At 40.5% G+C, this 26,509-nt stretch overlaps 1 protein-coding gene across 1 annotated transcript in view; it reads left to right on the top strand.

The window, feature by feature from the left end:
* The window catches only part of ABCA13 (ATP binding cassette subfamily A member 13), a 470,652-nt gene that overhangs the window by 281,189 nt on the left and 162,954 nt on the right, over nucleotides 1-26,509 (top strand). Inside the window, 5 exon segments of the mRNA XM_020289932.2 lie at nucleotides 7,157-7,246; nucleotides 11,508-11,577; nucleotides 17,992-18,110; nucleotides 19,771-19,858; nucleotides 25,508-25,616. Coding sequence (XP_020145521.2) covers nucleotides 7,157-7,246; nucleotides 11,508-11,577; nucleotides 17,992-18,110; nucleotides 19,771-19,858; nucleotides 25,508-25,616 — 476 coding nt within the window.

Genomic DNA, 26,509 nt, shown 5'->3' with positions numbered 1-26,509 from the left:
CTGGAGATTCTTGCCTTCCTTCCTGTAGGGAGACTCCCTTGGGGGTAAGGATCGTGCCTTCTTCATCCTTGCACCTTTAGTTCCTGCCACAGAGTCTGGAAATGGTTACTTTCATTAAATACTTGTTAAATTGGGTAAATCAATCGAAATAAAATGGACCAGGAAAAGTCTTCCAGAAATTAACTTGGATAGGCAGCAGACAAATAAATGGACTATGGAAAAATAGGTCTATACACATTAAAAATTTTTAGTGATTCTGTGACCCCACCTTCTGGGACTGCGCACCTGGTCATAACAAGAGGAGGCACACCCGACTGCACCACTAGGTTCACTCCATTGGAAGAACCTGTGGAGTTCTAGATGGACCTGACCCTGACCCACTGCCTGCTGTTTATTCCCACCATCAAATTCTCTCTATGTATCTCCAAGTTCTCCAACCAGAAAAGACCTCAGAGGAGCAAATGTAAAACTCTAAGTCCTGATCACAATACCTGTTCTCTCAGAGCCTCCAAAAGGCCAGTGGGCATAGGCGGCTAGTCAGTGTCTGCTCTTCACCATGGCCCTATCCTGTTTACATGCATGTAGGAAGTGACCATCTGTCTTGGTCTGCTAGGACTGCTCTAGCAAAGTACTAGAAATTGAGTGATTTAACAGAAATTGATTCCCTCACTGTTCTGGAGGCCAGAAGTCTGACCTCCAGGAGGCTAGATGGCAGCAGGGCTATACTCTTTCTGAAGGCTGCAGGCGAGGATCCTTCTGTGCCTCTCCGGTGGTCCATGGCATGCCCTGGCTTGTGGTGGCATCATTTCAATCTCAGCCTCCTGTGTTCAGGTGGTCTTCTGCCTCTGTGTCTCTGTGTTGTCCAAAGTTCCCTCTTCTTAGAAGGACATAAGTCAGGCTGGATATGGGACTCACTTTAATCCTCTATGAACTCATCTAATTATACTACAAAGACTTAATTTCCAAATCAAATCACATTCTGAGGTTCTAGGTGGAAATGAATTTTGGAGGGGAAATTATTCAACACTTTTCCACAACATCTTCTTTATCAAATACCACCCAATTTGACCAAATTCTTGGCCACTGGCCTAAAGTAGAATCACTTGGTATTCTGTAAAAGTCATGCCCTTCTGCTGTATGCAAAAGGATAATAGAGATTAAAATTAATTGAAGCCTAATGGCAATTGTTGGTATATAATCACTGGCTTCCTATCATCTCAAAAAAACCCCACCACGTTTTACAAAATGGTCACTAGAATGTGTCAAATGTACACATGAAATTTTCCAGTGATGTTAGTTACCACTCAACATTCATTGTGAACATGAACACACAAAGCACTGGCTGCCTTTCAGACCTCGCGCCCCGGCTGTTCTTCCCTTGTCTGCGAGGTCTCCTCTCACACCAGGCTTTACACAGATCGTGGAACGCCCAAACTCTGCCATGACTTTGCATATCCAATTTGATACCTCAAGAGCATTTTTATTGCCAGTCATGGATGGCTACTGCTTCCTCAATTCAACTCACCTATGGTCACTTCACAGTCCAGTGGGGAAAAAATAGGAGGCAAACAGGATAGCTGAGTCTGTTTGCCTGGCTTAATTATGTAGACATTGCATGGGTTGAAAGTCCAGCACTGAGTAGGAGTTTTTAAAATATTTACTCACAAGTGGATTTATATCCTTCACTCTCTATCCAGCCCTTAATTTAAGAAGCACTTTACTGCCCTCCACCCTGGGTAAACTGTCCTGTGGCCCAACCCAGCTGAAATTCAGTACTTTGTGAATTGCTGATAGAATGGAACTATAATATGTCCTACCTCTTAGTGTTAGGAAATTTAAAAAAAGAAAGAGAGAGTCACTGATGAAAACATCCTCACTGTGAAGATGCTGAACTCATAGATGATAAGTGAATTTCTCAGTTGAATTCAAGTGAATTACACAAATAACAAGGAGTGGGACTGAGAACACAATTGAAGGCCGGACTTGGTGGCTTACACCTGTTAGCCTAGCACTTTGGGAATTTGAGGAGAGGATTGCTTGAGGCCAAGAGTTCAAGACCAGCCTGAACAACATAGTGAGATTCTCCCATCTAAAAAAAAATTACCCAGACATAGCGGCACATGCCTGTAGTTCCAGCTACTCGGGAGGCTGAGGCAGGAGGATCACTTGAGCCCAGGAGTTTGAGGTTACAGTGAGCTATGATGACACCACTGCACTCTAGCCCAGGCCACAGAGTGATATCCTGTCCCAAACAACAACAGCAACAAAGCAAAACCAAACAAACAAAAAGGAATACAGTTCAGGCTTTCTGGCTCCATTTCTAATTCCACAAACAGGTACAAAGACACAAGTCTTACTCTCAAAAAGTTAACAGTCAGGTAGAAAGAATAACTCCAGAAACAGATGAGGGCAGGTGTTAGAAATGCTGAGAGAGGCAGACACCGGGTGCAGGGTTGCACCTTAGCTGGATGGGAGAATCCGTTTTGGGGTGTTGGGGAAGGTTGTTTAAGGCTGTGGCCCCGGGGCTGAATCTTCAGAGTTGAATAGGTGTTTCCCTTTTCCTTTTCTCCTTCTCTCTCTAGGGGAAGAAAAGTGAATAAATGTGAGAAGTAATGAAGGTAATCCAACAAAGTCTTTATGGTTTCTGACAAATGCTGTAAGATTCTAAGTAGAAGAGACATTATTCTGCAAACAGAACGCGGGAGGCATTAGGAAGTTGTAAAATCTGGGCAGTGATATAATTGGGATTATTTTTGTAGCTTCCGGGCATGAAGTATGATTTGGAGCAGTCCCTCTGATTCTTCTTCCCTCTTCCCTTTCCTCTCTGGACTCATGTAAGATTTCATCTTTATCCTTGGAGCAGAGGACTTTTTCCCCATCGTTTCCTCGTCAAACCTGCCAACTTAGGTCTTTTTCTCAGTTCAGGATAATTCTCTTCTATCGCTGATCTAATGCTTCCTCACATCTGTTTTCCCGTCCTCTCAGAAACTCCCAGCATATCTCATGCTAGGGTCTCCCACATCCATCTTTCAAGTTCTTTGTCTTTCCTTAAGGATTTCTTTTCTTTTCTTATTTTTTCTCTGCTTGTGATATTTCTCTTACATCACTATTTGCATCTAAACAGTGACTATCATTTTACTCAATTCATATCTTCAATATTATCTTCAGGAAACCATCTTGGTTTCAGAAAGTCCTGTGTGTGTGATTCTTAAGTGCTATTTCTTAACTGTTTGTTTTTGTTTAAGGTGTGCATTCCTTCAGTGATTTTATTTTTAATAAGTATCTGTACTGATTGAGTTCTTCTCTGGTTTCTGGGACCCCTGGGCTGTGTGATTGTTATTGCTGTTTTGTCGGATCAGCAAGGACATTGCCTGTCAACTGGAGGCAGCTCCGAGAGAGGTGGAGCCCAAGCCCATTCCACCTCTCTGGAGCAGTGGGCGCTGCCAGTGCTTTCTCCAATTCCCCATTTCCTACACTTTCCCAGACTTAGGAATAGGAAGGCATCAGTCAAGATTTTTCTGGACTAGTAGGGGCCAGTGAGACCAGGGGGTGCTGAGGTCAATCTTACCTGGGGATTTGCAGATCTGTGAGGGTAGCACTTTCCAAGATGGGTCCTTTCTGGTCATCACCTCTGGACACTCTGCTCCTGGTCTTCCAATTGCATTCACATGTTGCCTGGCCTGCAGGAAGGGCAGCCTTGAGTCAGCTCTGCCAGGGGTAACTCCCACAGAGCCCAACACCTCACCTGGAATCAGATGCTCAGCACTAGATGGTGATTGGAACAGGAGAGGTAGAAAGGTTGGTGCTGGGAGGATAGGGATGGAAGGAAGGAGAGTGCAGGTCTTCCTGCAAGCCCCAGTGCTTCTCAAGGATGGTTCGATCCTCATCTGAATCAGAATCACAGGGACTTTTGTTATCCAGGATGACCCTTTCGGGTGGTACTCAGGAGTAAGCATTTGTTCAACCAAATTTCTTGAGTCATTCTGGTTCCCGTTAAATTTTGAGAAATAATGATTTCAAGAGAGAAAATTACCCCATTTATGAACTGCCTCAGGAATCACAATTAAACAGAAATTTTCAATTTCTAGTTGTCTGGTAAGGACAGATGTCAAATACTTTTTGAGATTTATTTAAAAATATAGCCAAGAGTGTGAAGACAACCAAAGAGGGATAGTTTAGGAACAAGTATTTGAATTTTATAATAAGGAGATACTTTAAAACAAGGTTTTATGTTTTATTTTAAATGATGAGCTCTAGACCTATGTAAAAAAGTAATAAAAAATAAACCTTAACTTTTAAACTTGTTATTAGTAATTATTGCAAGTAAACTGCTTTATGGATCAAATATTTTTTCAGAAAAATATTTTAAGCTTCTGTATTTGTTCTTGGATTAATGGGTCATAGGAAAGCAGTCCAGAGCATTTTCAAAGATGCCAGAAATAACAGTTTCCTTTTATATAAGCCACATTTCGGCAGAAAGTATATCCCTTTCTTTATAAAAATGTTTCATTATTTTTTGGAACCCTGAAGGCTGTTTATACAGAGCTCACACTGCCTACTTATGAGTAAATTACAGCATGTTCTGTCATTGTGTATTTCTGGCCATAGCTGTAGGGAATCACATTAGGCCAGTTGTAAAGCACCTGAATATTTAAAAATCTTTAGTGTATATAATGCAGTGGTGAAGATAGTGTTTTCCTATAAACAGCTATTTCTTTCTGGGTTTGGAGGCTACAGAGGTGTTTGCATTCTAAGTTTATGAAGAGTTACTGCTCTGAAAACAAATTGTCCTCAGAATATAATACTAATTTGGTATAATGAGTTTCAGTTTCTTTTCCGTTAAATTTTGTTCTTGTTTGAATGATAAGAACTCAGAGAAGCTCAGATTTAGGGAAGTGAAATAATTGGATAGAGACGAAGGATTAGGTCGATGATTTCAGCGGATATCACAGTATGTTCAACAAATTATTTTTGAGAACCTGTTGGGCTCCAACTACTGTCCTAAGCATGTGTCCTTTCTCTGGATGATTGTTTTGTTCTGAGGATAATGAGAAGCCCACAGTTAAAGTCCAGTGGAGGTGTGTGTCAGGACCACTGGGCAGAACCAGTAGAGAAGAGGAGGCAGGGAGGGCTCGCCATGGCATCAGTGTGCCAGCCGAGCCTCCCAAGCAAGCATCCAGGAAGCTGGGCATAGCGAGTCAGAGGATCAGCATCCTCAAAGGCAAATCTGCCTAGTCGGGAAGTGGTTCAGCTGGGCCCGGCTGGGCTGGGCTGGGCTGGGTGCTGCCTTCTGGAAGAGAATATCCAACAGGGCTGAAGATGTCAAGGCCCAAAGATTGTACAGGGATTTCAATACTATTTCAAGGCACATAGGCAATAAGGAGTCATTGATACATTTTGAGCAGAGAAAATGTCAGATTGGTGTGTTAGAGACCTCACTGAAGGAATCAGGGAAATTGGGAATCTGTAAAGTTCCCATTTATGTGTAGAGTTGTGCTGCACAAATATGAAAGTTTCTTCTCATGCTGGGCTCACATTTGTACTGCAGGATGTGGGCGTGCAGTAAGCCTAACTAACTCAGAACTCCCTGTATTTGAATGCTGATAGCAATTCAGAAAGGTATTTGGGAGTCAACTTTTTATTGTCGGTGGACAAAAAATTTAATTAGAAAAATCAATGCTTGAAGATTACTTTAGGTTGCTTATATTCCTTTTTTTTTCTTTTTATTGAAACACAATAAATGTACATATTTATGGGGTACATATGGTATCTTGATACACACATATAATATGTAAGGATCAAATCAGGATATTTACAATATCCATAACCTCAAACATTTATCATTTCTTTGTGTTAGGAACATTTAAAATCTTCTCAGTATTTTGTAATATACAATAAGTTGTTAACTATAGTCATCACCTTACTGTGCTATTGAACACTAGAACTTATTCCTTCTGTTTAACTGTATATTTGTATCCATTAACCAACCTCTCTTTATCCTGCCCCCTGGTCCCCTTCTAGTCTCTGGTAATGCTTACAGTTCTTAAAAGAAGTTAATGTTATAAGTTTTTTAAAAATAACCACTTATGTACATTTATTAAATTTTGTAGTAATTCTTTCTAGAAAGAATTGAGGTCACCATGTACATATAAGTAATTTGTAATGCTAATTATGCATCATTCTTCTTTATTTTTGAGTCATGTGTTCCCAAAGATATCTACTGGAAAAGAATTTTGTCAATAACACAATGCAAATTCTGGAAAGTAATAAATCTATATTTTTTTCTAAATATTATAATTTAGAATTTTAATTAATTTAAATGAGCCCCCACTCTCATTCAGTCCAATTTAGAGACGTTTAAGATCTTTTTCCTCCATATTTTCTCAAGTTAAGATGTTTCTCACAATTGATGTGTGAAATTTAATATAGAGTTTGTTTCTACGCCTCCCCCAGAGCTACATGAATACTGTGATTTTTGCTGATGATGTTTTCAGTAAGGAAATTCAGTGTTGGTGGCCTTGGTTTTCAGTAAAGCTGCTTGAACTATTTATTAATAAACTTCCAAGACTTATGCCAGTAAAATAAATACTGTAATTCAGTGTGTACTTAAAGCACACATAGGATTCTGTGTTGAAGACCTTTTATAAGAAAATGTAGTTCAATATAGTTCATGTATAGAAACCAACCAATATAAATATAAGAAGTTGTTTTACCGCAGGGCTATGTAACAGAACAAATATTCAGACCAATCCAGAGCTCCAACATTAAGAGTATAGTTTTATAGATTTTGATATATTAACATGATGTAATATTATGCAGCCTTTAAAATTTGTATTTAAAAACCATGTAAGTATATGAAAAATGGTTATGTTTTAATATTGAGTGAAAAGATGAGAAAATAATATACTGTGAAAGCAAGTATATCAAAATGCATATCTGTAATAGCAAGACTCTGCTTTGAATATATTTTTAAATGTTATTGCTTGTTTGGCTTTACCATAAAAACAGTGGAAAAAATAGCTTTATCCATATTTCCAGGAATCATTTACTTGTATCAGCTTGACTAGGGCACAATGTGAGGTCAGAATCTGGTTTTATGTTCTCGTTTGGGAGCTACTAATAACCCCCTTTATTTCCTTTGTCTCATAATGAACAGCAGTGAGAATGATGACATGGACCTCACCCACGTGCTTCTGCGGAAATTTAGAGATCAAGATCTGCTCTGTGCTGATTTAAACACCGATCTGTAAGTATCATATGCCCTCTGCAAAACTGAAGACTTCCAGTTAGTAACACTATAGCCTGGGAGGACTGTTTTTCTCCATGATTGGTCATTTCATGTTTCAACACTATATTACATGAAATGAACATTAGCCTAATAAGTAGTTTAATACTGAATAGGCCTAATGGGTATCAACATATAAGAATAACTTGAAATAAGCTATGTAATTTCCCCTTTTTTCCTTTTATAGACACATGCTTTATATTCTTGCAAAAAATTATTAATATTTAATAGCATTCAATTTGTTTAATAAAGCCCAAAGCTAAAAAGAATGAAGTAGTAATTAGGTATGAATTATATATTAACTGTTATTTACTTTAAGAGAAAACTTGTACATATGAAAAAATTAATTACTTTTTTTTAACTTAAATGACTTAAAGGTCAGTACTGTACAGCAATGTGGGGTGAATTACTTTGAAAGTTATTTTTCTAGGATTTAAAAATGATCATAGTGATGACCTTTTTATGAAACCTTGATAAGTTGTGCCTTTCTTCATAAACAGTTCTTTCCCTCTTATTTTGCTCAATTGTTATTTATTGAGGGTCTACTATAAATAAAGTGCTGTGCATGAACCAAGATTAATAAAGAATATGGCCCTAGTCTCAAGGAATTTACAGTCCTGGGTAGAGCAAATGAGGCAAGTGATAAAAACCATAATGGTATGCTAAGTGCCAGAAATGTATGTTTTTAAGTAATAAATTTAAAAATCCAAACAATAATGTAATATTGGCAATATGTTTTCTAATTTGTGATGACATATTTTACTCATTAGTCATGTTGGTAATTAGCGTGAGACTAGTTTGAGACTATTAATGGTCTCAGTAAGGAAGAATTAATAGAAAATTAATTATGTTGCTTCATTCTTGTCGTCTCTTAAAAAACAAAGTAATTTATTTAACTAAGATTTCAATGGTGATGTTTTTATTTCCCTCCCCTCCAAGGAAGCACACAGGATGTGAAATACATCTATCTTTGAGAAATTGAAATGTAACCCAGGGACACACTTGGTCCAGTCCTGTCCCAACCTTGCATCCAAGAAGGACCAGTTAGCACAAAAAAGTTCTTTTATCTAGTCTCTCAAGGAGGGGGAAAAACATGGAATCAATGATTAAAGGGCAGAGAACACATGCAAAATTCAGGTGGACATCTATTTGACTTCTCTTTCCTTTTACACAGGTGGCAATGCCTCTCAAGCTCCCCACCAGTCCCCCAGGCTGCTGCGCACGGCCCAGCCTGCAGCTCAGGACAGCTCGCTGCTGTCCTCTGCCTTCTTCTCTGCCTTCCTGGATTTATGTTTTCATGTTCTCCCTTTTCTTTGCGAAACTACTGAATCTGTCCTTAACTCATTCCTATTTTGTAACAGTTTCTACCCACTTTCCTGGTCAGCATAGCAAAAGGTGGGGTGGGTGGCTGGTGACACAAGGATGCTAGAAATGCTTATATTAGCACAAATTTATGTCCATATTACACGCACAGGGCTTGGTTCACTATGGCCCCAAATCAAAGCAAAAAGTTATATTTAAAACAAGTAGATTTCCTTCTGTAAGTGTAAAATATTATTGAGTTCAATGATGTCTATATTTTACCTTCCTGGTAGACTCGAGCAATCACTTGATTATTAATTAGGGGAAACACTTAAAATAATAGTGTAGATTCTACCGCTAGGTTGTTTTTCTGTTGAGATACTCAACCTGAGTGTCAGTGCAAGAGTGTTGTGTTGAACTTTTGACCTCTACCTTCCTGCCATACAGAAGACAGTAAAGAGCTCTAGAAAAATCCACTGTGGTATAAATCTGACCTGAAATAAAAGTTTTCTCATAATAGTGGGCAATGCATAATTTACATTTTAAAATGTGCTAAATTTGTCAACTTTTAGAAGCTGACTGTAGATTTACATACTTAGTTTCATTTTACAAGGCTTATACCTGGTGCCACTCCCGTGGTGAATCCCCCTACTATTTCTAAGGCAAAATGGTCACTTTATCCACCCATTCTCCTTAAGGATTTAATACAGAACAGAAGTGGTAATTATCACATCTTATATTTCTACCAAACTGAAAAAGCCAAGTTGGGAAATGTATAAAAATTTTTTCCATTACTTCTTAAAAACATTATCATGATTAGATTACACTGATAGATAAATCATTTTAGTGATCTCATATTTCCACAGCTTAGGAGAATCTTGAAGGCTCGTTGCCTCAGGAAGTGGGATTCTTGGAGCCTGGCATGGCTGGTGACAGATTCCCTCCGAGGGGACTGTGGAGATGAAAGTTGAGGTCAAGGGTCAGAAGTACAGGACAATGTGTGTATCAGGTGTTGCGACAGAGGGGTGACGAACATACCTCAGAGACCAGGCTGAAGGAATGCAAATCTGGGTGTCATTTCTTACTGGCTGTGGGACCCAGGCAACTTACTGAACCTCTGTCTGCCTTCTGTGTTTGCATCAATGTGCTCCCAACGCTATAGAAAGAACAACGCTCACCTCAAGCAACAGGTAGCCCTCGTGGAGAGCTTTTGTTCTCTTTTAGGCAAGTTCCTACCTCAGAACTCTACTCTCTTGAAAATCTCAAAAGAGAGTAGATCCTTTGAGATTTTGCCTGTCTCTTCAAGAGTTAAAATACACATGAGACTATTAAAAACCCCAGGCAGCCCTGCAGTAAAGGGACCTATTTAACCCAGCATGCCTGAGCCCTAAGAACCAAGTGACCCTATTCGAGACATTTATTCTGAAAAAGCGTCACTGCAGTTGTGTTCTAGAGACCACTGTAGGCAAATGCATTGCTAAGTCAAAGTGTGTGTTTGGACTCCTAAAATCTGGAAGGAAATTTAGGTAGAAACATCTAATTCCTCACATGTCATCCCCTCTGTCCCTTTAAGAAGGCTCACACAGCTTCTTAGTGCATCTGTTTGAACACAAAGTTGTTGGGGGCTGAGAGATACCAAAAAAATCGAAATCTGTTCAATACTGTCAGGGATCACTGTGCAACTCTCATAGTCCCATATTTTTACTCAATAAAAGAGAGCTCAGAGAAGAATAAGGAAGGATTTGGAACAGAGAAAGAACTTTTTGAAGTTGTTTATTAAATTATAAACACTTGCTAACTGTCATAAGGCAAGCATCATCGAAGGAATAAGAGCCAGCTGAGTTGAAGTAAAAACGTACTTCTCAGATGCGATTAAATACATAACTCCTTTAGGTATTGTTTCCATGTCAACTTTTAAGTTGCAAACTGGAGTCCCCATAAGCTATTCAGTCAAGAAAGTAATAGTGGGGAAGTTTGTAGATTATTTTTGATATTTCAGAAATTACATGGAAATTGTGCTTTGCTACCTGGTTAATAGAAATGGCAAGTTTCTTTTCCCTTGGACTGGACTTTATCAGCTCGGTGTTGTCCCCTGGCTATTTCTCCCTGGAGCAGCACACTTGGAGCACATAGCCTAAGCTTGGAGCTTGGCGGCCCAATCTTTCTGCAGCATGATCTTGGCAGTTGCTTCAATTCTGAGGATCCTACTTGTTCTTCCAAAAAGTGGGGCTAGTTAGGATTATGGTAAATATTTCTAGCTGGTGCTTGTAATTCAGAAATGTTAGTTTCCTGCCTTTTTTTCCCCAATTTTTGAGTACTTAAGACTAATTATCCACAACTAAAGCAAATTTTGATTTAAAAATATTAGAAAAAGTGTTTTAAGGTAAGGGACTCACAAGGAAAAAACAAAAGCTCTAGGAGAACTCTGGAATAAAAAAGGGTTTTAAACCACAACTACAAATGCTAGCTGTTTCTGTTGCACAACCTTTCTTCAAAATGGAAACTTAATAATTGTTTTTCTTTAAATGATGATGAAGTTAATGTGTCATGCCACGAAAAGGAATTAGTAGCTCACTGTGTTTATTAATTGCTTCTTGCTACCTGGTTTTGAGACTGGGACCAGGACTCACTGCGAGCCCAGCCCCCACCCTGAGAAAGTCTCAGGGAGCCCTGGTGGTGCATTCAGTACAGTGAGATAAGTGAGCATCATGTGACATAATGAAATACTGGTGTTGTAATAAAACATTGTCATCAGATTAAAAGCTCAAGCTGTGAAAACAAATGTAAGAGCTCTGCCTTGTCGGCAGTAGGAGGTGATTATCTTGTGAACTCTGTTTTATTTTGATGGAACTCTCTTTTATGGAAATACAATAGCTTTGTAATCTGAAAGATCATTCCATTTCTCTCTTTTGTTTTTTAGGAAGAATTCTTCATGCTGGCACATGGATCCTTTTTCCCACCTGGAATTCCAGCATTCCTGTGGCTGCCTGGTACATTTCTGCAGCATTTTTGATTTTTTTAAGATCTAAACCTCAAGTGACAAAAATGAGTTCACTCCATCTATAAAGTCTTCATTTTTGTTAACTGAGTTGCTATGACTTTTGGTTCCCTAGGTTGGCTGTTTCTGGGAAGTTTTATCACATGAAATGAACATTTATACAGCATAGGTACTGTATAGACTGATGGTACCCTTCTCATTCATTGCCTACTGCCTTTGATCATTAATACCCCCACTGGCATTCATTAAGTAAACGAATCCTCTTCAATTATTGATAAGGAAGCTAGAACTGCCCTTTGGAAAAGAATTTCCCCACATTTCAAGGCAGGATGACCTCAAGGCTCTGGTCATATTTTTATCTGAGTTAGATATTAAGAGCAAAGATACCACTTAACTCTTAACTATGGTTAATTAATACAAAAACAGATGGAAGCAGGGATGCTACTGTTACTACCCAATCAGATTCTTTGCCTGCTGCCCAGGAGGAAGCCAATACACTGAGACAAAAGGGTTTGCAGCAGAGAAAGAATTTATTTAGTATTGCAGGGTGGTGAGCAAGAAGATGGGAGAAATTTCTCAAATCAGCCTCCCCAGAAGTTTTAAGGCTAAGCTTTTTAAAGGTAGTTTGGTAAATCAAGGCCTAGGGGATTGGGTGTGCTAATTGGCTGGGGATGAACTCATAGGATTGGGAAGCGGAAATTATCTTCTTTGCAGAGAGAGTTCCTGTTGCATCGGTTCCCACACATGGCCACTAGGCCGGTTGGCATCACTTGGTCCCCCGCATGCAGAGTCTGGAAGACACCTCAGAGACCAGTCTTAGGTTTTACAATAGAAATGCTGCCTACAGAAGCAGTTGGAAAGTCACAAATGTCACATCAGTCGGGGATACATGACTCTTAAGCAGTAAGCAGTTACAGGAAGGCAAGCTAGGAAACAATGGCTGAGTAAGTTTGAGCCATGGCTATATCTCTGAGAAATCAGACTTGGACCACAATTCTTGCTTTTTGCCTTACATTACTCTAATATAGGTGGCTTTACCACTACTGAGGTGAGGGCCATTGCTATCTAGTCTGTGAGGGAGAACGAATTGAAATCTATTTCAAAAACTGATTGGAACTCGTATCAGAGGAAATATCAAAAGCTAATTCACAAAAGGCATGGACCTGTTAACTACAATCTAGTGGTTGCTGCACAAGCTAGTGTAGCAATCCTAACTTACAGAAAAAAAAGGAGAAGAAAAAAAATCTTATTTTATGTTAATTGAGCACCTATAAAGGAAATGCCCTCGTGGAGAACATGTTTAGAGGGTCTTTCTACTTAGTAGCCATGGAATGTATTGCTCTTAATAGTTGTCGACCTAAAGGAAGAAACTGAGTAAATTAATATACGAAGAGAGTTTTCTGGGGCCAAGGTTGAAGACTGCAGCCAGGACACACTTCCAAGTTGTCTCGGGAAGTGCTTCAAAGAACAAAGGAGAGGCTTGCGTTTTTAAAGAAAAAAAAAGATGAATCAGGAAAAGGGTGATTACAAAAGTTGCTTTTCAGGAATTCTTATAGGTTTACAGAAATAACATTGATTAGTGATTGGCTATGCATCGCTGAGCGATTGGGCAGGAGTTAAGGCACCAGAATATGGCGTCGTTAAGTTAATTTACAGCTATCGGTGGTGATCATCTAGAGTCCATACAGCAGGCAGCTTCAGGACCGCCACTCAGAGCAAGGGCCATGGGATGTGACTGCTGTCTTGGTGCAGGGCATCTCCAGGCCTGGTCATTTAAAGGGGACTTGAATTCTCAGATAAAAATCTTCTTTTCTTTCTCACAGTTTAGTGACTTTAGAAAACTTGCTTCGGAGAACCTAGTCTGCTTTCTCCTCTTAGGCAGAAGGCACACACGTAAGGGAGAGTGAGGACACGGCACCATACTGGTTACTCAAAGTGCTGGCTGACCTGAGAGAGCTGTTGGCATTCTGCATGTTTCCCTTTGACCTCGGCTGTCAGTAAGCTCTGCTGTCTTCGGTACTCCCTTGCAGTGACTCGCTATATTTTGCTCCAGTTTTTTGGGGGACACAATTATTGTTTTTTTTTGTTGTTTGTTTTTGCCCTGTCTTGTTTTTTCCATTTTCTCATTGTAGGGGCAAAGGACAAACTTCTCCTCTGAAAGTTCTCTGAAAATCAGCTGACAAAAGGCAGATTAATAGGGGGAAAGCATACAAATTTACTAATGTGTGCCTGGAGAGAATCACAGAGTGATTACCCAACCCCCCCTGGGGTACAGAAGTTTATATGCTCTTCCCATAGGGGAAGGAGGAGATGGAGAATGTATACAGTTCTTTTGAGGGGCAGGAAAGGATTACTAAGGAGAATAAATGGACAGGAGACAGGAGTTAACTTGGAAATTATTCTCTTTGGAATTTGAATGAGCCCCAGAGGCAGGCCTCATCTTGTGAAAGTCCTTCCAGGTGTGATTGGTTGCATTCTTGAGCTTTCTCTTCTGAAATAAATGTGGGATTTCAGGGAGGGGATGGAAGGCATTTGTGTTTCTCTTGCTTAGAAACTGTACTGGTATGATAAGGAAATTCCAAAGAGAGTCCCCCTGAGCTTGAGGCTGGAGGTGGGGTGGGGGACTGGGGGGAAATAATAAGAGGGTAGAGGGACTTTGACTCTGGGGCTTATTTATGAGGCTTTTTGATTTATAAAAGTGCTCAGCATGCTCAAATGCTGTGTTTTGGCAATTGTTTTCTGTACCCCACTATTCACAAAATCTCCAATTTTTTACTTCACCCTCTCTTCTCTAGCCTTGATTGAATTAATCTATTATACCAATAGCTTTTATTACTAGCTACCTGAAGACTGTTGGGATTAGACTGGGTGCCAATGGTAAAGGAATGAATTAATAAATATTATAATGGCTGATATTTATGTTCCTAAATTCACTCCAACTCGCATAAGCTGTAAGACTAGCAATATCTATGTGCGAAAAAAAGATTTCACACGAAAAAGTACCATAGCCAAATAAGTTTCATAAATCTTGGATAAAACAGGTCTCTGCTATAGCTTCTCTAAGAAGCTATTATCTGATAATGTACTTACACTTGAATTGACAATGGGGTGCAGGAGATGCAGCATTTTCTGCAAATTTTATCTAAAGAATTTTTCCTTTTTGTGGCACTTGTGGTTTTTGCGATGCATTTTGAGAAATGCTGGGTCGCACATCAGAAATCAGAGAACCTTGGCAGAGAGGGAGTTGGGGTGGCATTAATGGCATTCCTGTCATTCAGAAGACCACCAGGATGGCTAAATAGTAGAAAGGAAAGCTTTATTGGTGATAGCAGTTTGCAAACCGGGAAGAGGTAGTCTCTGGCACGGACCAAAGGTGCTCTCTTTTCCAAGAGGGAGAGGGCAGTTTGGGTTTATGCCTCACGGCGTCTGCACAGTCATGCACATCCAGCAGGCTTTGGGGAAAAGCTATACACATTTATGAGGGAGGTCAACTCTGTGCACAGTTGGGTAAACATACATGTTCACTTTGGGGGGTGGTTTTAGCATTAAAGGGAGGTAGAATTTTTGCTCTTTGCATCAAAAGGTGAACCATATGACACAAAGACAGTTTGTGAGCAGTCTCTCTAAGCTCTGAAACTGGCTTCAGGTCAGTAGCTGCTTATCAGGAAAGAATGTTGGTCAGGCCAGCCCTCTGCACAGTCAGAGCTGTAGTGGTCTGGGCTGTAAATCAGAGTCAGGAACTAGGAATGGTCCTAGCTCCTATTTTGCCCCATAGCTCCTATTGTTAGGATGTTAACGAAGATGTGTAGGAGTTTAGCAAGTTCCAGTATCAGCTGAGCCCTGAACTCCTGGCATGTAGGTCACTTTTGTTTCCTTAACCTTAAGGTCTATCTTAGTTGGGAAAGGAGTATCTATTTTGCTCTCTCTGATCACATTCCCAAGGAACGGTGTTGCTAGTTAGGGATGGCTTGAAGGAGATGCATACAGAGGTGTGTAGAAGGAAGGTCCATACCCAAGGCCAGTTGTCCTGCCTTTAGTGATCCTGCAGAGCGAAGTTAATTGTGCTTTGTCGGGTGGCGAAATGCTTCTCTCTCCTTAAATTCATACATGCTATTCAGAAGTCCTGGGTCGTCACAGATATGTCCGTTCCCTTATATTTTTTTCAAAGATACCATGGCTCTCTCCAAACTCACAAAAAAGTTTCAAGGTTAGTTCTACCTCTGAGGATGAAGACATTATTTGGGAGACACACCATTAGAGAAGGCTCCAGTGGGAACAGGAATTGAGCTAGCTCTGAAGAACAAGCAGGGATTTTTAAGGCCTGAGCTCTCACTAGTAACAGCGACATTATGACCAAAGACATGTGATTAGGAAGGAATGTGGCTTTAAATAGAGTGAATGGAGGGTATATTTATTTCCTATGGATGATGTAATAAATTACCACACACTGGGTGGCTTCAAAAAACATAAATTTATATTCATACAGTTCTGGAGGCCAGAAGTCTGAAATCAGTATCACTGGGATGAAATTAAGGTGCTCCCCGCAAAGGCTAGCGGGGAATTTGCACCTTGCCTCTTCCGGCTTTTGATAGCTCCTGGTCTTCCTTGGCTTGTGGCCACCTCACTGCAGTCTCTGTCCCCAAGGTTACGGTGGCCCCTCCCCTTCTCCCTCTATCTAATCTCCTTCCTCCTCCCTCCTATGGTGTTACATGGCATTAGGCTCACCCTGGCAATCTCCCTGTCTCAAGATCTGTAACTTAACAATGCTGATGAGGTCTTTGCCACATAAAGTAACATTTACAGACATCAGAGATATTTTGGGGTGGGGCCATTATCCAGCTTAGTACAGAGGGTCTTTTTGAGGACACGTACACAGATAAAGGTTAGAAAAAGAGACTACAAACATTTTGTAGTAGACATGAATTCTTCATAAGAATTTGAATTTTTTAGCAGGGGAAGCACCTAAATGAAAACAGCAATATGGAAAGATATAGTTTGATGCAGAGGTAAAGGGACTGGAGAGAGAAGCTAGAGTCAGGGACACTTTAAAGGTTTGTTATGTTCATCTATGAGTGAGATAATTGAGTTTGACCTATTTATTATTTGTTTATTTAAATTGACAAGTAGAAATTTTATATATTTGTGGGATTCAACATGTTTTGATGTACGTTTGCATTGTGGAATGGCTGAATCAAGCTGTTCAACATATGCATTACCCTACATACTTACCTTTTGTTTGAGAGGACACTGAAGCATTTTTAAGTTGTGCAATGTATTGTTACTAATTATAGGCACCATCTTGTACAAGAGAGCTCTTGAACTCATTCCTCGCGTCTAACTGAAATTTTGTGTCCTTTGACCAAAATCTCCTCAACTCCCAGCTTATGAAAAACACCATTTTACTCTGTTTCCATTAATGTGAGTTCAATATTTTTAGATTTCACATGTGAGTGTGAAATCTAAAATTCTATTAATATAATTTGGCTAAATTATATTAGTATATAATATAAATTAATATAATTTAGCCAAATTATATTAATAACTTGCAAAAATTATTATTCTTTATAGTGTCTTTTTCTGAGTTTTTCTATCAAGAACCTGAAAATAATACCTTAAATGTAAATAGCCCATCTTAATTTGACATAATACTTTCTTATATATCTGAACCTAACAGCAAACCCATGCGTTAGGTAAGGCTGTTTCTATTTCCATGTTGCAAACAGGAAAACAAGTTTCCTAAGTGGAAATAAAAGGTTTAGAGGAAGAGTCATTTCCTATTTTTATATATTATCTTTCCCCAAATTATTTGAGAAATGGACACAAAGCACATTGAGTCTGCACCCATGCGTGGCAGGGTAGGGCGCATCACTGCACAGGTTCCAGGGCCCCGGGGGTCATGTCGTGTCAACTATCGCTTCCTACCTTGTTTGGTGATTATTTCATAATTCAGGGCTGGTGTTTGCACTCTAGTGAGTCACTAGAGAAGAGTTATTTGATTTCTACTTTCAACATTTATGAAAGAAACACATACCTTTGAATTCTCCTATTAATCTCCCTCCCACGAGTTGCCTGGACTCTCTTTCAGGTTCATCAAATGCAAAATCACCCCACTGAAAAACACATTTCTCTTTTAGTTCTTACAAATCTGCCCAAACTTACGTACAGAAAAAAATGCGAAATTCTCAGTTATAATTGACTGCAAAGGTCTCGGTGGAATTCTGGCATAATTCTCAAATGTAGGTGACTCTTAAAGAGATTTTAGAAATCAGACCCTATAAAAGGCCATAGGTAATTTACTAAAGATTGAAATCAAGAAAAAAATCACATTTAGTTTAAAGTAATGTCAGTAAACCAGCGTGTGGGTTATAACTAAATTTCTATTTCATGTCTTTGAAAACAATTACAGAAGTGTCCAAATAGAAGTGCCAGGGCCCCCTACCTGACCAGCCGCCCGGGCCACATGCTGTTGAACCTCTCAGGCTTGGACGTGGAGGAGTTCTTGCTGGTGCCCTCTGAGAAACCAAGGTGTGTTCAGAACTGTTGCTGGGTCTTTTCTGTTGTCTTTGAAGAACTTTGGAAAACCTATTGTTTCAAATGCTAATGTTCTTAAAAACTCAGAAGTCTAAACTAACTTCGGTGCTCATAAACATTCCAAAGAATTGCTGCAGGCCTTGTAAGATCCCCCACTGCTGACTTTCAGTCTTGTGCACACTGGGGGTGGATCGTAGTGATTGAGATTCCTCAGTAGTAGGAGCAGGAGAGCCGGAAGTGGTTTTACTGCTTTAGGTAATAAGAGCAGATAAGTTAACAGCATAGTGAAATCATGGCCTCCGTTTAGAATTCCTCCTACTAGTCAGCATCCAATATGGGAACCTGGGTACAAACTGGTGTCCTAAATTCCTCTTTGGAGATTTTTGGGAAAGCTTTTGTTTTGTGTTGAATTCCTGTTGAATTTCCTGGAGCCTGAGGGGGAGAATCTGGAGGAGGGAGACAGACAGCCGTGAGTACTTCTCCACGCCATCAATTTCCTGAGTCCCCCAAATGTATTGCATTGCTTCACATAGGAAGACCTCCCATAGGCTGTCCGTGTTGCCTAGGACACCCCACTGTCCTTTACTGTACCCTTTTCATCCTCCTGGGACTCTGCCCCCTGCCCCAGTGTGGCCTGCCTGCCTCTCTTCTGCTGCCCTATCTCTGAATGCCTTTAAACAGGTCCTGGAATCTCTGATTTTCTTTCCCATCCCTGATGGATAGCTTTTAGAAGGTGGGAGCTTGTTTGCCAAGAACTTACAATAGTATCTGGCACAGTAAAGATGTTCACTCAATATCTGTTGAATGAATAAATATATTCAATTGAACCAGTTGGGAATGTATCCTTATTCCTTGCCTGAAATTTTGCTGAGAGTAGAGGCACTGTTCTAGAAGACTGTTCTTTAGTCCGTGTTGATCCAGAGAGTGGGAAACGAAGTTTAAAATGAGCCTTTATTGCTAATGTTAACTACTTTTTTGGAAGCTTAATAGGTGCAAGATACATAACCCATGGAGATATGGAGAGAAAAGATATAATTCCCACCCAGGAATAACTCACAGGGCTGCATCAAATGATAAACTAGCAAATAGATGATTAAAACAGTAATTGGTACAGTGGATGGAAATGTAGGATACTGTGAGGACTCAAAAGAGGAGGATAATCTAACCCAACTGAAGCTCTTGAAACGGCTTTCTGAACCAGGCAAGATCTGATGGAGGATTAAAGAAAAATAGAGTAGGGAAGGCAAACCAGAGTGGCCTGAAAGATCATGAAAGACTAAGTAATTGTGAATAGCACATTGTAGGGGAGATGACCATTAATAAAAATAATTAGAGTGCTGATGATCATTAGCCATATCCGGCACATGCCGTGTATTTCTGAACAAGACGGTAAGTTCTGACAAGTACACTCTGTAATGCAGCCAGCCTCACCCAGCCCTTCTCTGAAAGCAGTGCCCTTCCTTGGATGCCTGACTTAGGCCACTCTCATTAGCACTGAGCCTCAGCTCGTGTGGTCAAGCCACAGACCGTGGACGCTCAGCTGGCTACTGTCCTAAGACCACTGTAACTAGCATTGTTGGTAATGAAACACCCCCTGGTTAGAAGTCCTGGTATTCCCTGGTCGAAACACTAACGCGATGTTTATTGTCAATAGGCTTGGAGGTTGGTCTTTTGGAGTACGAATCCCCAGTGAGGCTCAAGATGTGAATGCAAACGTATCAAATCCCAAACCTCTGGCAAAGGTAATAGAGTTCTCTTTTGTTCTTTACTTTCTGTCTTAGAAAGTATTTAGGGAAACTTTATATGCAAATATATTTGTGAGCACAAGAGTGAGGGTGGCAGATCCAATCCCAGCATTTGTTACTGAGCATTAAGAATAGTTGTATGGAAACATTCCCTTGAAAGAGAAAATGACTGGTTTTCCTTTAGACTGTGTAGAAATAGAGCAAATAGGTTATTGCTTTTTGTTAAGACTTTAGCCGATAGAACAAACAAGAAAATAATACATTTTTAAAGCTATCCATAGTCTCAATAACTGGAAACATCACTAGTTTCCCTGGTGGCCAAGGAGCCCTTCCACATATGAACTTAAATGCTTCGTCTTCCAGAAGCTAGACAGATGCAGAGCTCACATAAAGAGAGCGGCAATTACACAGGGCTGCTCTTAGGGTCCCTGGATTTGCAAGCCCCGTCAGGACTGTCCCTACCAATTAAGAATGGGCCCCTGGAATTACAGACACTAGGTGGGAGAGTTCTTCAGGTGGGAGGAAATGAGGACTGAGTTAGAGGCAAGGTGCCTTGATCCACCAGTAGGAATGCAGAAGTGGTAACAGAGGGCTTTCTGAAGGGGGAAAACCTGTGCAACCTTAAAATGGGGAAAGAGGAAAGATTCAAAGCTTTCAGTCCCCAAGATTAGGAATATAGAATGGCGTTTGATTGAGAGGGAAATTGGAAAAGAGTACATTGCGAGAGGAGGCAGAGTGCATGTGAGTTCATGTTGGGACGTCAGTGTCAAAATGACTGCTGACCGCGAGCCATTTCTTTTTGCTGAGTGTGGGTGTTGTGTCTCCTTACGAGAACCAGTGGAGCAAGGACGCTCTCCTTGCACCCAGGAAGGCGCCTTCTCTACTCTGTAGTGGAGACTTTCATGGTTCATGTGAATGTGACAAAGCTTATAGGGATAAGGGCATGTGCATGTTGGAGTTTTATTCAGTAGAGTGAAAGTTCTTTAGAGGCATTTCGTAGTATAAGCCCTGACAAAAATTTAAGTCATAGTGTGGACTGTTGAGAAATCTCTCTTTCAGCTGAGGTTTGTTCAAATCTGTCTCCCCTTAAAGGCAACACACATGACATTTAAAGCTCGCTATGACAATATCATCATTCACAGCTTGATAGAAAAATAACTTAAAATATACTTGCCGGTATGTATTGGAACATATTAAGTGGCCATTTTAAAAATGTACCAAATTTATAGAAGGAATCTAAGAATATTTTGACTATTTAATCTGACCAAGTCCAAACCCTTCTTATTTATGATAGATGGCTGTGTCTTTGCTTTGAGATACCCAGCATGGATCTCTTGTTCAGTGATGAGGGGCCACTGATTCATGTGTTCCTTTTTGTCTCACACCTGTTCCTTTTTGTCTTTGTTTAGATTAGTCTTCTGTACTGACATGTTTGACAGGCGATTTCTGGATTTTTTAATGTTGTTTGACAAGTTCTTTGCCAGGCATGGGCATGCAAGTGCATTGTATCTTGCCCTTTAGGGAAGGAGCTTGTTTCCAGGAAGCCAAGGAATCCAATATTGCAGAGCGGTTGAAAGGGCAATCTGCTATCTGAAATACCCACTAGAGGCTGCCAGGGGCTTGTGTCACGTCAGATGAGTGCATTTACCCTTAAGTAATTAATAACTACCCTTTTCCTTTAGCCTATAGGCTACATTCATAAGACATACACTGTATCATTTTCACAGTCCTTTTGAAGGAAAAATGGAAAATTTGCATGGAAATAGGCTTAATGTATGGTTCATTATACTGCAGAATGTCTCTCATGGAATCTTTATGAGTTACATTATTCACATCTTGAGGGCTTGGCTTGTTTAATGAGAACACCTTTTAGAACGTATACACTTCAGATAAAAAGGACAAACATATTGCCCCTCTTGTTTATTTGCAGAAATTCTGTCTCCCATGGAATTCTACATATTTGAATATCTGCTGAGTGATTTTTTTTTCTTAGAGATACTTAGTTATTTTTCTGAGAAGCTGTTACTCATGATTCCTGAGATGAGAGGTCTGTTTTGAGGTGTCATAATATGTTCCTAAAAGGAGATTAACTTTCTATTTCACTTATTAAACTTTATCACTTCTTGACTTATGGGTTGGCAGGAAAGGAAATCTCACAACTGATTTCCAGAATACAGTCCAGTTTTAGAAAATTGTTCTTGGGAGGAAAAAAAAAAAACAGAAAGAGAAAGAAAGAAAAGCTTTTCCTTTGAACTCTACTAAATGCTAATTTTAAGATCATCATAGTATATGCCTTTGCTTCCTTAAAGAGTTTATAAAACTCCCTCAAGAGAGGTTATATAGATCAATTTATAGAAGAGCTGCAAAGGGAGTTCAGCATTTTTTAGTGTCCCATGAAACTCTGTGAATCAATCATTTATTGTGAAAATAATGCTATAGAGCAAACAACTGCAAGTCACCAGTGACATCAACAATTAACATCCATGTAGCTCATGGGTCAGTGGGGCTGGGCTGCTGTGGGCTATGCTTAGCACATGGTGCCAGGTCACCCCTGCCGTGGAGACTGCTCCTTACCACCGGCCGGTTCTGCCTCCTGGGAATGCCCCCCAGCCCATCATCTACCTGGCCCTTTACTCTCTGCCCAGTGCTTCCTCTTCATCACCCTCCATGGCTACGTGTGAAGAAGATATTTGGAAATACACCTTTTGAGCAGCTTGGCAGCCTGCTTCCTGCCTATAAATAGCTGGGCTCTTGGAGCCTATGTACATTTTACATTGAATCTAGCCTTTTTGATACAGCCCTCTGTAGAGCACTCTAGTCTTTCTACTTATCTAATTGAGGTCGACGAGCCACTCTCATGATTCTTGTTGAGACACGCCGCTCTCTCTAAAATTCTTTATTGGTATTGGGGGATTGTCAAATGTGGATGCTATGGGAAAACACCCCGTAGGTTCCTAGAGGCTCTCTGTCCCCCTGAGAGGATTCCTTAGCATCTTTCTTTCCATGATCTGGGCATAGTTCTTGCAGCCACACCCTTGACTAGATCTTTATTCTGAGCCCATGTCTTACTGCATTTTGCCTAGAGATCACCACACCCAGCTCAAGATGTTTTCTGGGCAATTTGTATCTTCAAAATTAGCACAGGTGACAGTTTTACCCAGTGTCTTGACATTGCAAAATATGGATGGGTCAACATTTTTTTCAGTTATCTACAGTAATGTTCTTGCCATTTTCCCAGATATTCCTAAATGTTTTCTCCTGTATTTCCAAATTCCTCTAATTGTCTCTTTGTTCTCCCACTTGCTGGCCTCAAAACCAATGCCATACATTTTCAGTTTTTGGTAGAGTAACGCCCTATTCTAGTGCCCATTACTGTGTTAGTTATCTTGCCACAATGATGCTATATAACAACAGTCACAAACCTCAGTGACCTCAACAAAGGACATTAATTTAGCTCATGGGTCTGCAAGGTTCTGCTACTAAGGGCTGGCCTAGCCTGATCTCGGCCAGGAATGATTGTGCGTGAGGGTGGCTGGCTGTTGGCTGCAGCTGAGATCACAGTGGAGGGCTCAGCTCTGCTACTGAGTCACCCTCCGGCAGGCTGGCCTAACCATGCTCCTGTGGTGACAGCAGAGGCACCAGGGGGAGTGCGGGAATGTGCGTATGCTTCCCAAACCTCTGCTGTGTGCCACATTCTATGCCAAAGTCAGTGACGTGGTCAAGTACAGTGGGAGGGTGTGAAAATCACATGACAGAGCGTGTGGATGCAGGGACGGTGAAGAACGGGGACCTTTTTAATGCAATCAAGGACAGAAGCCTCAGAGCCCATGGAGGGTGCGGCAAAAGAGGCTGAGCAGGCCGGGCCCTGTGTCCCCAGCTCTGCTCCAGCAAGCTGCCCCGCTTGGGATTCTATACAGTTTCTCACCTCCATTTCTAAAATGGAAAATATCACCCTGCTTTTAAAACAAAAATTAAAACAAATAAATGAATCAAAACAAAATTTGAAAACTCCTATTCTAAGGGCAAAGACTACCTTTGTCGCTCATATTTTTTTCCCTAGTTAAACAATTAAGGGGACAGAGGTCACAAACAGGGTCAGCGGGAGGTTCCAGTTTCCATAGGCAGTGGATGTTCTACTATATTAGCCTGTCCCTTGAAATTAACAGAACCCTAATTTTCTGCCATTTCCGGAAATATGGCTGGTGTCTGAGCAGGTGTGTGTGTGTATGTTGGGGGGGGGGGCAGGGAGGCAAGGGAGAGACCCCAGAGGGTGACAGTGCAGAGCTGTGAGGGAGAGAGTCTCTGTACTGGGTGGGAGGGGGACATGCCTCTGATATGTGTCGTAGGCCCCTTCGGTTCCACGTTGGATGGAAATCAGGCTTTACCCTACTTTAAAGAAGTGTGTGACTAAGTTGCTTTAGATCTTTTTTCTGGTCACACAATCTCACTCTGCTAGGCATAGCCTTGGACACTCACAGAATGTCCTGTGTTCTTTGGTTAGTAGGATTTAAGCTGCACTCTTTCCTGTTGGAGTTTAATAAAGGATTGGCAAGGATTTCTCTGTGAACTTAAGAAAATATTTGAAAAAGGGAATGAGTGATGTGAAAGATGGAGTCAGCTTTATTTAGTTGCTTAATGAAGCAGGCCATCTGAGAAAGAATTGGGGAACATCGGCGTGTGTAGCAGGGCTTTATTTTTGATTTTTAAGTATGTGAGCAATATTTTATTACTTAGCTGTTCCGGTGAATACAATAGCTACCACACAGCATTCTGGTTGAAAAAATAATTGGTCATAGTGTGATGGGATGGAAGGAAAACGGGTTGGAAGTCCTTGAGTTGGAAGGGACTTGAGATCTGCTCCAAACTCTGAATAAAATTCTGTGAGAACTTGAATGGGTTAACTTTCTGTGGGGCCACTCTAATGTTACAATGTGAGTGGTCTGTCACAACCTTGTCTAGAGAGAGGAGCTGTTCAGTCGATGGAATTAAGACTGATGTGCCAGTTTGATTCATTGTACTTCTTGAAGACACCAGTTTCCAAACTGAGCATATATTTTTCATTAAAATATCAATATTTTGAAACATAGATACTGATGACATCCTTAGTGTTTTGAATGATACTGATCTGGACTTTAATCATACTGTCTTTGTCTTACTTTCTCCTTCGCTCTTTCCCTGACATGCATGCCACTTTATTCTCTCTGCTCAGCAAATATCCAGTTCAGTTTATTTGGGGAAATAATGTTCCATATTCAGGTATTAATTTGAAGGTAATCATTTTTTTCTGATCATTTTCCACACTTTTAATTTGCAGGTCAAATTTCATTAGCTTACCAACTGAGAACAAGAAAAAAAAAAATGATGGGCTTCAGTTCCTTTTCCCCTGTAAGAATATAATTATAGAGCAAGATTCACATTTGTTCTGGCAAAAATTAATCTATTTTTAGCTGTAAATTATATGCTTGAGATAAATGTAAAATTAGCAGGCTGGAATTGACTGCTCACCGTGAGCCGCGCGGGCGTGGCTGGGGTCCTGCGCTCAGGTGCCCGGGGGCTGATTGACAAGTGCCTCCCACTCCCGCACAGCCCACGGGCGGACTGAGGGACTGCTTCCACGGGCGCCATTAAATTGTCTTTCTTTTTTAGGTGTGGTATAATCAGAAGGGTTTTCATGCCCTACCTGCCTACTTAAATCACCTAAACAACCTGATTTTGTGGCGGCACTTACCCCCTGCTGTGGACTGGAGACAATACGGTAATGCTGTTTCTCTTGCCTTATACGAGGTCACCGCTTTCAAAACACAGTGGAGTTAAAAGTGAGAGAAGCAGAAAAGGTTCTGAGCAGGAAAGTGAAGAGCACTGGGCACATGTCTGCTTGGGCTCCCGTCCACACGTGACTACAGCACAGGGCGTGGCTCCCTGTGTCTAAACTGCGTCCTCATCTGTGAGATGAGGGGACCAAAAGGTGACTTAAGAGTTCTCTCCTAAAATTGTTTTTTATTCTGTGACTTTGATATCGTACAGAAGCCAGAATAAGTTTCCGTGTTCAGAGCACTGTTGTATGGAATACTGTAACAGGGAGGACAGCCTAGACTGTCCCTCTGGGTTGCCATTGGGAAGGTGAACGTCACACTGTGATTTGTGCTGGGCCCTCACCTCGCCAATTATCTATGTTGATCATTGATTCCTTATCTGTGCTTTCTTGTTTCGGTGATCGGCACAGGTCCAGTTCTGGAATCCAGAGTTCATTTATTGGTTTATGGGAATGTTTATTTATTTCACTTGGGTGGGATCCATTATAACTTGTGAAACTAATTCAGTGTCTTGAAAAAAAAGGGAACAAAAGAAACAAGAAGTATTAGGTAAGTAACAACAGGCCATATCCATCATAATTTATTTACAAAATATATTTGTTGAAGCATTAATTCACACAGAAATCAATGCCTAACAATTTCTCTAATATGCTCATTTTACTCCAATCTTACTTCATTTTTCCTTATCCATAAAATTTTTAACAAAGTAAATTTAATTATTTTGTGGCACTGTAATTATTTTGGAATGATAATAGGTAACATAAAAGAATTAAAATGTGTATGATTAAGAGAAATAGTAAAAAAATATAAAGCCATGCAGAATAGGGACAGCAGA

This window comes from Microcebus murinus, chromosome 9 (assembly GCF_040939455.1).
Source record: "Microcebus murinus isolate Inina chromosome 9, M.murinus_Inina_mat1.0, whole genome shotgun sequence".
Lineage (NCBI taxonomy): Eukaryota > Metazoa > Chordata > Mammalia > Primates > Cheirogaleidae > Microcebus > Microcebus murinus.
Note: the sequence above shows the minus strand (reverse complement) of the source record. Positions and strands in the feature narration are given on the sequence as shown.